This window comes from Taudactylus pleione, unplaced genomic scaffold, assembly GCF_031769625.1.
Source record: "Taudactylus pleione unplaced genomic scaffold, aTauple2 ptg000522l, whole genome shotgun sequence".
NCBI classification, from domain to species: Eukaryota; Metazoa; Chordata; class Amphibia; order Anura; family Myobatrachidae; genus Taudactylus; species Taudactylus pleione.
In genome coordinates, this window is record NW_028284924.1 from 4,169,041 (window position 1) to 4,180,560 (window position 11,520).

An 11,520-nucleotide genomic window follows, 5' to 3' on the forward strand; every position below is an offset into this window, starting at 1 on the left:
GGCGGGCACCATTGTTGTACCTCACTTGGGGTTACTTCACCATAATGCCCTTTTTCATCTCAGGGTATCTCACAGTTTCTTGCACTCTTCCCCTGTGACACAGACTACCGCTCCCTACAGGGGTTTTTCGAGTATATGAATTCCCCCTGGTGCCACAATAGTCTGTCATGCCCCTTGCAGGGATTACCACAACAGCCACCCTGGGTGGATGTCGTTTTTCTATGAAACGCAAATTGGCGTGGTTGACGCCCTGTGGTTACTTCCCACTTGGCTCTACCGTGAACAGGATACTGTTTTGGGCTCTTTCCCTCTTACACGGGGGGAAGCCTATCTCAAGTATTATTATCCCTGTTTTAGGGCTGGTAGCAGGTCCATTCTGGTTAGAGTGAATGTTGACCTGCACCTGTATCATACACCCTCAGTATTACGTGCCTTCTGGTTCCCTGTTGCTGACTAGCGGGTGGATCGCATGGCGGGACTCTGGCTGTTGCCAGATATGAGGTATTACAACAGTGTTTGGTCTCCTGTCCCAAATTCCCTGAGGGTCATCATGAGCCCCTCCTGGGGTGGATGGGCATGTTACTCGTATGATTACAGACGTTACTACGCCTCCCATTCCTGCGTGGTCGGATTCTTCTGATCCGTAGGGGGTAACTCTGCCTGAAATCAGTATACTCGCTTTCAGGGGTTGTTACCCATCCTACCATGGCTATAGCATGGTTGGTTAATACTATTGCATACTGAGCTGATGCATTTGTAATGTTTTTTCCCCTCCAACATGTCTGGGGTTCAAATGTATTTGGTCGCTCACGTAATATATGCAGTTGTCATAGGTGGACATGCCTATATTGGATACCAGCTCCTAACTTTCAGAGTTCCGACTGCGACGGTATCCTCCGTAATACCCTATGGCTGCGCTCTGGGAATGCAGAGGTGCAGATACCATCTATAGGGTATATCTTGTTGGGTCCTGACCTTGACAGTGGCAGTACAAATTTCCCGCCTTCAGCTATGCTCACTATAGGGCCTCAGACTATTAAGTCTTTTTGTCCTCTGGGTCAGCCTAAAGGTCTGTTTCTTCATAGACTGTCGGCCTTTACAAGGGCCGACATATCCAGTTCCGAGCAGGCCTGGACTGCCAGCCGATCCTGCTTCTGAACCTACAGATATATCGTCAGCCTGACGAGACAGGCCTACCACTGGGAGATGGCGATTTTCTCAGTTTGCCCGGTACTAGTGTCTAGTTGCCGCGGCTACGTGGGTAGGAGGGTACGCACTCTCTTTGCTCAGGCGGCCTATTTCCATGTGATGGTACTCTGGCCCTTATTCGGAACAGGGCCTTACAAATCCAGAAAGCTATACAGTTGTTGCGGTAAGCGGAGCTAATTGGGCCATCCCCACTTTCTCAGCGAGGGACTGGTTGTTCTGCTTTCTTTCTGGTGCGGTGGCTGAATGGTCCTCTTTGGCCTATTCTCTGTCTCATTTCCCTGAACCAGTTCCTAAAGCTACCTGGGCTCAGGAGGCAATCCCTATGCTCCATCATACTATGTTTGGAACCTGGGGACTTTATGGTATCACTGGATGTACAGGACGCGTGCCTACGGGTACTTACAGAGACCTTACCTCAGCATGGACTGAGGTTTGCTGTATCACAGCACTTACGATTTTTCGGGCTCTGCCTGTTGGGACTGCTCTCAGCCCCACAGGGGTTTACCAGCGTTTTGGATTTTCTGACAGTTCTTCTGTTCAGTATATCCCAATGCTCCTGTACCTGGATGGCCTCCTGCTCTTAGCAGGATCACCGGGGTACTTTACAGCCGGGTCAGGTTGACTGTGGCTTCTTCAGGGTGCAGACGTTTAATCAATGGGGAAAAAGTCCTCCCTGCATCCCTTTCTGGGTATTCTTCACCTAGGAGCCCTGCTGGATTCTCAGAATCTGAGAATTCTTCTGGCGTAAGACGGCATCTCCACTCTTCCATTAGGAGTACATGGATGTCTGCGCAGTCGACATATGTCTTTACACTCTGGGATGCATGGTCCACTATTCAGTGTCTGCCTTTGGAAGGGTGGAATGGGCTTAGTTCCATTCCAGGCCTTTCCATAATTGGCTTATCTCCAGATGGAACAAGTTTTTTCTGTCTGATCACTGTTCAAACGATGATGCTCTCCCCGGAGGCAAGTCGGTCCCTTTTCTGGTGACTATGGCCATCTCGTCCAGGGTATTCTTTGCTAAGGACAGTGTCTGGTTCGCATCCATTTCAGTGCAGTTGGATGTCTGTCGATTCCACCCTGTCGATTAACTTGTTGGAACTTTAGCCTGTCTTGGGCCTTCACTCTGGCATAGCCCTTGTTTCCCGGTGAACCTGAAAAAGTTCAGTCCGACAGGGTCAGAACAGTGGCTTCCTTTTTAGCAATACTGTTCGTTGGGTGGCAATGTCAGGTATGTCATACATTCGGACATTGTCTGAGGGTCTCCTCCCGACCATCTCGACAGTGTTCATTTCAGGTGCTCTCCATTGGGAAGCGGGAGTCCTCAGCCATCACGACGTGCATCCAGGGGACTAGTCTCTTCCCCAAGAGAGGTTTCATCTCCTGGTGAGCAGGGGGGGGGGGTCCTCCTGAGGTGACCCTCATGGCCTTCTGACTCTATCACACTATGGTGTTACAGTCCAACTCTGGGGATTCTGAAGCAACCTTCAGTGACTCTTTGTCGGTGAAGTGGTTCTTCCAATTTGTGTACCTGTGTTCTCCGGTCTCCATTCTTCCTCGAGGGAAGTGTTTCAATCGAGACGGAGATGCTTCCCTGCTGGTGGCTCCTGATTGCCCCAGATGTCAGGGGTACTTGGTTTTTCGGAGTCTCTCCATCGATACTCCATTCCTGATGCTTCACTGCCCAGACCTGTTGTCTCAGGGTCCTGGGGTTTGCCTTGGACCTGGGTAGTTTGTCTTTGACTGCGTCCCTACAGTGGTCTTACGGCTTCCCTGGCTTTGTCATCGTTGGAATGATTAGAGCACATGGATCAGCTTTTGCTGGGACCTACCACAAACTGTGGCAGCCATAATTCTTATGGTATTATACCTGTCGATATGATCCTCTGGGGTCCAGGATTTCCAGATATTCTGGCATTCCTTCCGGCTGGCTTGGGTTTCACCCTCGGCCTGGCCTTCCTGACAGTGCGGATCTCTACACTGTCAGTATGATTAAGATATGGAATTGCTCCGCTCTGATATCCAGTTCATCCTTTGGAGTGTTTTCTGGATTATGCCTCCATTTGTCCTCCCTAGGGACTCCTTGGGAGTTAGTAGTGGTTCTTCGTTAACTCCGGGGAAAGTTAATGGAACCGCTGGTTGTGATAGCCATTACATGGTCTATTGCTTTGGCTTTCTCTCTTTCTCTCAGGGAGTTTATATCACCCAGGTGAGTGTCGGAATTGGGAGCGTTCTCATGTGGCTCCCTCTTCTGGAGGGCATCTTGTCAGGGTGTGAGTTGCTCCTCTCGGCTGGTGTGGCCTCATTGACTGTGGTCCGGCCTCTGTGGATTTATGTGATCCGTTCAGGTTCCTGACGGAAATCGGACTCCTTATTGGTGGTCTGAAATTTCTGGTTTTAACAGGAAAGGATGGCCGGCCTATGGCCAAATGTTGGCTGGACGGCCTCGTATGTCTTCTTCAGGGGCCTACCCATGGGTAGGCCTTTCTGTTGTTGATGCTTGTTTTTTCTCGGGCCATGTAACCCTCGTGGGTGGCTCGCTGTGGCGCCTTGGCTGTTTTGCCTTGCTAGATGGCCACGTGGTCTTCTGTCCACACCTTTTTAAGGTTCTAGGCATTGGTTTCCTTTGCCTCTCCAGATGCTTCCTTTTTGGCGGCGGATTCTCCTCTCAGCACAGGAGCGTCCCCTCCCTTGGTTGAACTGCTTTGGGACATCCCCAAGGTCAACCCTGTGGACCCCCTATGGACCCTGAAGTAGAAAACAAGAGATATGGTAAGAACTTACCTTTGTTATCTCTTTTTCTACGAAGTCCATAGGGTCCACAGGGCGCCCGCCCTGACGCACCTGGCTTCGAATGGGCTGTGTGGCTGGTCACCGGTTTTCCGTCTCCCATTTCTGTGAGTATGGTTATCGAGTGTTCCAGTTTTCTCTCTCTTTTTCTCTCCTCCTCCGGCCTTTGGCTACTTACAAACTGAGGTGCCTCTGGCTTGGGGGTGGGGTTATAGGGAGAGTGGACCTAAGTGCATCCTGGGAGCTAAAAGCTTTAACTGCGTGGTGCCCGGATTTGGTTCCCAACCTATACCCCAAGGTCAACCCTGTGGACCCTATGGACTTCGTAGAAACAGAGATAACAAAGGTAAGTTCTTACCATATCTCTTGTTTTTTCGCCAAAAAACAGTCGAAAACGCAATTGGCGAAAAAGAACTGGAGATAAGTTTTCTCCATTCCAGACCAGGTGAAAAAAAAAGCAAAATCCCTATTTTTGGCTAAAAATGTGGGGATTTCGGTCAGAACCCTGTGGACACCCCCCCTAATGATAAATTACCCAAAAATATTTTCGTAAGTTGCACACTTTGGCGAAAAACAACCGTGCAATTTTGGGTGAAAAAAAATAAAAAAAACGTTGAAAATGATAGGAAGCAATTTGTTTTCCAGGAAATTACAAAATTGGGGGTACGGTAAAGTGGGTGCAAGTATATATTCGTCTCGTACAAACGCAATTTTAAAAACCATAAGAAAACGCCTGCTGCGACCGCGTGCAATGTTTAAAATACTTCACACATCCATACCGTCCCTCGAAAAATCAGACCCAATACATTTAAACCATTTTCAACTGGTTTTTTTTTTACCCAAAATTTGCGCAGTCGTTGTCGCCAAAGTGCGCAACTTACGATTTTTTGGGTGGGTAATTTATCGGGGGGTGTCCAAAGAGTTCTGAAAGAAATCCCCACATTTTTAGCCAAAAATAGGGATTTTGCATTTTTTTTCGACTGGTCTGGAATGGAGAAAACTTCTCCAGTTTTTTTTCCCCAATTGCGTTTTCGCCTGCTTTTTGGCGAAAAATATCGCCGTTTTCACTGCTAATTGAATACGCCCCAAATAACATACAATGACATGAAACAGAAGGTAAAGATGGCCTTCCCATTTGAGCTTACAATCAAGAGGTATGGGGAACACTAGATGAAAAATGTTGTGGAATAACAATTATAACTGGTGGTGGAGACAGTGGCCCTCATTCAGAGTCTGTCGTAAGCGGCCGCTCGGTCGTACGCCTAACGATCGAGAATCAGAAAAAAATCGCACGGCTGGGTGATCGCAACCAAAGTGACGCCCATACATGAACAAAGCACCTCCTCTAGCTAGCGAGTGATAGCAGATAGCGATCGAGCCAATCGTTGTCAGTCGCTGTATGTTAATTTTCTTCTGATGGTGGCGGCCGCTTGTGTTGTGTGCAAATTACACCAAAAATTTACAAAAAAACGCATAGAATAAGCCATCCCCCTGAAATGTATTTATTCTTATTATTCGCTAATGCGAACGCAACTGAATCAATTACAAGGCAATTAGCAGTGTTATTAGCTTCAACAATCGATTATTAGCTGCTTGCATTGTGTGGCACAAAATAGAAACATCAAACATAACATCAGTCACATTCGATAGTATCGATTGTACTCTGTGGCTTGAGAGAGCATGTACCCAACCTCAAGCTGGACGATCAGCCAGGCCTCTAACCTGCTCGCAGAGTGACGTTTTACTACTTCTGGCCTTCTATGTCGGTCGTAGCAGTAAATTTATGTACGCCCCTGAAACGCCCTGAAAACGGTGAGGAACGCCTGCGTTTTTAGACCACCATCCCCGTCAACACCCACAAACGGCCTTTCATGTCAATCAACTCTCGGAAGCCACTTCCTGCTCGTAAGCCGTACGATCGACAGCATTTTGGATCGCAAGGTCTCGTACACACATGCGCACAACTAACCGTACGCATGCGTAGTTTGGAAACATCGGATGCGTACGACCGAGCAGCCGCTTACGACCAACTCTGAATGAGGTCCAGTGTGTGGCTGCTGTAAGGCAGAAGCAGCATCAGATATCAATATTAATCCTGCAACTGGCGGCTGCCATTTCTGTGCAGCTACTGATGGGTGTGGTTGGGGGCACCAAGAAAAATATTTATTGCCCTTGATTCTTAGGATAACTGGGGAGTTTGGGGGACATGGCCGCTCCACATGGTGAATATGTAAATTCTGTGCTCTCACAAATATATAAAATAGAATTTCAGCAAAGTACCCAGGCCTGCGGAGGTGATAAGGTGGAGGCGGATGAAGCTCTGGAAAAAATCTGTGGCCCCATCAGCGCCGGATTGTGGGTGGGGGACGGTAACTATATGAATCAAAAGATTGTATTGGTCTGCAGCAACACCCACTCCTAAGCTTGCAACACCTGCTGTTACTGAAGTTCGGTTCAGGGAGGGGTAAGGGGCTCATACTCCTTAGGTTGCTTACGCACCACTGGCTTTTGCCCTGTTAAAAAAAAGTGCAACCTAGGTAGAACTCATAAAAAACATCGGGGCATGGGAATTTTCTTGGCCACCCTACTTTCAGCCGAATATAGTGACCTATGGGATACAACATCACTGTACAGTATTTCACAGGAGAATGGGGGAGATGTATCAAACCTTTGAGATACCTGTATATAGAGAATCGAGCAGTTGCCCATAGCAACTATTAGCTTCTGTCATTTTACAGACTGTGCTAGAAGAATGACACATCTTTTCCACCAAAAACACGGGTCCGACCTGAGTTTTCAGACATGGTTCCAACACAGGGCAGACACCGTTTACACAGCACCATCGATCTGGGTTATTTTCAGGTCAGCCCTGTTTACACTAAACCTGGGTCTTCCCTGCTAAACTTGTGAGGTCATAAAAAGTGGGAGGTGACTGCTCCACAACCACCAATCAGCTCATTTTAGGCATGACCCAAGTCGGTTAACCCGGGTTGTGCCTTTTACACTGCACCATTACCCAGGTCCATCCTGGGTCTGACCCTGGTAGCTACCTGGGTTGGATTGCCGGGTCACTTGACCCGGGTTATTTTATAGTGACCCTTTTACACTGAGCTGCAACCTGGGTAGACCCAGCAATAACCTGGGTTTTTGCTCTGGTATAAAAGGAGTATTAGAAGCTGATTGGTTGCTTTATCCCTCGCTAAGGTTTGATACAGTATACCTTACCCAATATACCATATGCGTCTCTCTTTTGTACTGATATCACCCTGGTCCTCTTTCTTCCCCATACTGTATGTCCATCTTACCTCGCCCTGGACCAGATACATAGAATAAATATTTCTAACATGAATCTTTATATTCTGTCATAATCTCAGGTGGAGATTGAAAAACAACGTATTCCAACAGAAGGAGAAGATATGAGCAGGACTGGAGATTGCCTAATGCAGTAGAAACAGGATAATCCTATGAATTTATTTTACCGAGAAACTGCTTCATTGAGACCTACCCATGATTTCAGGAGTTAGCTTCCTTTGGCATGCCATGAGCTGAACTACAACTCCCAGAATGCTCCGTCAGCCCAGGATATGATGTAGTGCAGCAACTGCTGGTGTGATAAAGTTTTCACATTGCTGTCTATACATGTACAGATGTAAATAATTGCTTTGTAATGATGTTTTTAATTAGTAATATATGATAGATACAATGTTAATGTGACTTTATTATACACACAACATTGATGATATAAAATAATATTCTGCATTTGTATTCCGCACTGTACACATTGCATATTTATATACTCACCCAACTACTCTACAATTCTGCTATAGTTTTGAAGGTGGATTATACCCAGTATTTAGCAATACAGCTATACTATCCATGGGGATACAGTGAAAAGTATTACATGTACAATGAGATAAAACCACATATTTCTACCAGCTTTTATCTTTATTCTCAGGGACTCAACTACATTCCTATCATAATCTGATGCCTATTAAAGCGACAGTAATTTAAGAATAAAATGTCTGTGCTTAATTGTGCCTATCACAAGTGAATGTATATATGTTAGACATATTATAGTTTGAAGCTATCCATCTAGGTTATATGCTATGCCTGTTTCTTCTTATCCGAGTCTTTCAAGGTATTCAGACCACGGGCTCATACCGGGCAGGATTCATAACGCATCGCAATTTGCATGCGATGCACTGCGCCACTCTTCACATGCATATCGTCATTAATTACACCGGTATGCATGTAGAAAAACGCAAAGGCCAGCTCTGTCGGTAAGAGCTGTCCTTTGTGTGTGAGGGACTTCCGGCTCTATGACTCAGAAGTCCCTCTGACGTCCTTCTGCGCACGGACTGGGGAGTGCTGGGAGTGATTCGATTGGATCCCTCCCAGGGGGGCTCTGCAAATAGCAGCCCACAGGGTTCTATTGCCCACCACATCCAAAGCATTCCGGGGCTTGGTGCGTATGAGATATGCCGCCAAACTCCTGAAAACTGCATTTTCGGGGGATTGGCTGCATTTCTAACATTGTTGAACAATGTTTTTTTAATGGCTTAATTTACAATTTATATGTATTTATGATACCAATGGTCCCTTGTTAACAAATTTTAGGTAGACCTAAAAGCTACCAGTGTGCCACATTTTGTGGTATGGAGGGTGGAGAGTGCGTAGCTGACCAGTGTCGGACTGGGGCATAAAGGGCCCACCAGGGGAATGCAGTGATAGGGGCCCATGCTTAAGGGGTGTGGCTAACCACCACAGACTCTTGGCTAACCAATAGTCATATCTTGGTGTAGTTTTAAGAGAAAGGAACCAAGCACCCATGTTGATCAGTGGTACTACTCCACCAGGTAACTGACCATCTAATAAAGTAACAATGTATAATTTTAGGTCTGGAACCTCACACCTAAAGGAGGGGATGGGCCCTCAGGCAGTGGGGCGTACCGGGGATTTCCCCAGTACCCCTGTGGGCCAGTCCAACCCTGTAGGTGATTGAGGACCGTATTCAGAGATGTACACTAATGCCACTGCAGCTGCTGTGCAAAATATGCAAATATGGCAGCCACGTGGATTTGTATTGAGACGCCCACAGGTGGCTTTGCAAATCCAAGCAACTGCGTAAAATTTAGATCATTCAATTGTTGCAGTCTTGAGTAAGTCTATGGTTGCACAGAATAGACGTGGGAACTGAGACTCTAGAGCAGTGATTTTCAAACTTTTTTAACTCGCGGCACACTACACAAGATTTTAAAATTGCCAAGGCACACCGGCGATGCGGTGTGCGCGGACTATGAAAAAATACACTACATTAGTTCCCATAGGAACAAAACACACTACATTGGCCCCCACAAGAATAAAAAACACACTACATTGGCCCCCACAAGAATAAAACAATCCCATTGGCTGGCCTAACAGAAAAAAAAAACCACATTGCTCTCCACAAAAAAAACAACCATAACTCATTGCACCCCACAGAATTGCTCCCCACAGAAAAAGAAACCTATGGCTGGCCCCACAGAAACAAAAAACAAAACAAAACACATTGTTCCCCACTAAATAGGCAAATATATGGCTGGATAAGATATGGCTGGTTCTCACTAAAAAAAATGACATGACTGGTTCCCACGAAAAAATAAACTATGGCTGGTACCCACGAAGAAGAAAAAAATGTCTGGTCCCCACAAAACCCACATTTCTTCCCCCCTTGTCACTCACACTGCAGCAGGATCGCGTGCGGGCGGGCTTCCAGGCAGGCTGCAGAGCCTGCCTGGACAGAGCGCGGGCTGGCTGATTGGCGCAGGGCGTTGGCTGGCAGAGCGGGCTGGAGGGCAGTGGACAACGCGGCGTGCGTGACCTGTGATGTCACGCCGCCGCATCTTTGCAGGTCACTACCCGGTCGCGCCTGAGTCTCCCAGAGGAGCTCAGCGGCCCGGGATGCTGAAGTACAGTAAAATGTGCCCGGTGGCTCTGACAGCCCCGCGGCACACTTCACAACCGTCCACGGCACACTAGTGTGCCGCGGCACACTGGTTGAAAACCGCTGCTCTAGAGGCATATTCCTTGCGTACTGGACCACAGTTGTGGGACGAGACGCCTCTGAAATGGTTGTGACACATCGGCGTTATGTGTTGTCAATACCCCGTTACCTCCCCCAAACGCTTCTACTGTCAACACACGGCACATAAATAATTATCGCTGTGTGCGACTGCAGTAATGGTCCCTGACACAGGCGCATTGCGACTTGGACGCATTCACATTTTACAAATTTGCACCTGGACGACATCTGAATCAGGCCGATTGTATCATATGCTCGTTAAGATAGACAATCGTTCATCACTATTTACTATTGTGGCACTGTGACCCTCTGACTAGTTTACTAGCAGAATGTAAGGGCTACTTTAGCCAGGCGTTACCACTGATAGTGTTGAGGCCCTCTAACTGCCCCGTTAATGTGCTTACACAAGAGGCCATACTTGGACAGGTGAAAATGCATCGGCCATAGGGGTGTTCAAGTTTCAATGGTGCACTGATGATGTATCTAAAGACAGAATGCACCACCTGAAGATGCTGCAAATGGGCGTCAAAGTTTTTAGAAAATCAGCCGCGGGATTGGTAAAAAAAACAGACGCAACTGTGTCCAACTCAGAATCGGGCCTAATGTGAGCTACCTTTGTTGATGTTTTTCTTCAACTGAAGGCAAAATTAGACTTCCGAGTCCAGAACTGCCTCCTGTAAATGGCGTCCAAGTCTCAGTGGCTGTTCAATGTTTTTTTTGTCCGTTGTTTTTTTTTTTTCTTTATGGCATCGATGGTAAGATTGATGTTAAGCCATTGGTGTCCCATCCCAAAATCGGATTAAAATCTGGTGCCAAATGTGACGTCAGTGGTCAGCTGACTGTCATTTTAAATCTAAATAAATGATGCGTATCCATACTGTGACACAACCTGTTACCAGGCTGCGAGAACCAAAACCTGGAGTGGCTGTGGGTGGAGCCCTCCCTCTCCTCTCACCCACAACCCCCAGGTCCCAAACCGGCTTTTCAAAAAGCCGAAACTCAAGCCTGCTACACTGCAGACTTTCTCCTGGGGATTTTAAACACATAGGACAGGAATCTGGGATAAATGTCCCTGCCACAGACCACTTTACCAGTGATCCTATCACAATACCTAGAGGGCGCAACCGCAGCAGGACTGAGAGGTTGGCAAAGTGGAAACCACACAGATGAAAAGAGCGGGCAGCCAGGAACACATAGCAGGGGGTAAGTCAGCCCGCTGGGTACGGTAAGTGCATCTCTCTGTTTTTTGTTGTTTTTTTTTTACTCTTCATTAACGGGTATCAGTTATTCTTATACATATGTGCATTTCTGTATGCAATAGAGTAGAACCATTGACTTCCGCTAGTTTTCCTGAAGTGCTAAAAATATCCTGGTCTATTCTTGTAGCAATTAGGAACAGCAGGTGCATCTCATTAGTGAAGTAGTGCTGTATTGTGACAGGTATAAAAATGGTGGCAGGC

General features: G+C 47.0%; 1 protein-coding gene across 6 annotated transcripts in view; it reads left to right on the forward strand.

Moving 5' to 3' along the window:
• The window catches only part of STON1 (stonin 1), a 139,260-nt gene extending 131,266 nt beyond the window's left edge, over positions 1-7,994 (forward strand). For all 6 annotated transcript variants that reach the window (XM_088450730.1, XM_088450729.1, XM_088450727.1 and 3 more), the window contains one exon: positions 7,374-7,994. In XM_088450730.1, the coding sequence (XP_088306856.1) occupies positions 7,374-7,448 (75 nt within the window). In that variant the 3' untranslated portion in view covers positions 7,449-7,994. The remainder of the gene's footprint in view (positions 1-7,373) is intronic.
• The last annotated feature ends 3,526 nt before the right edge of the window (positions 7,995-11,520 follow it).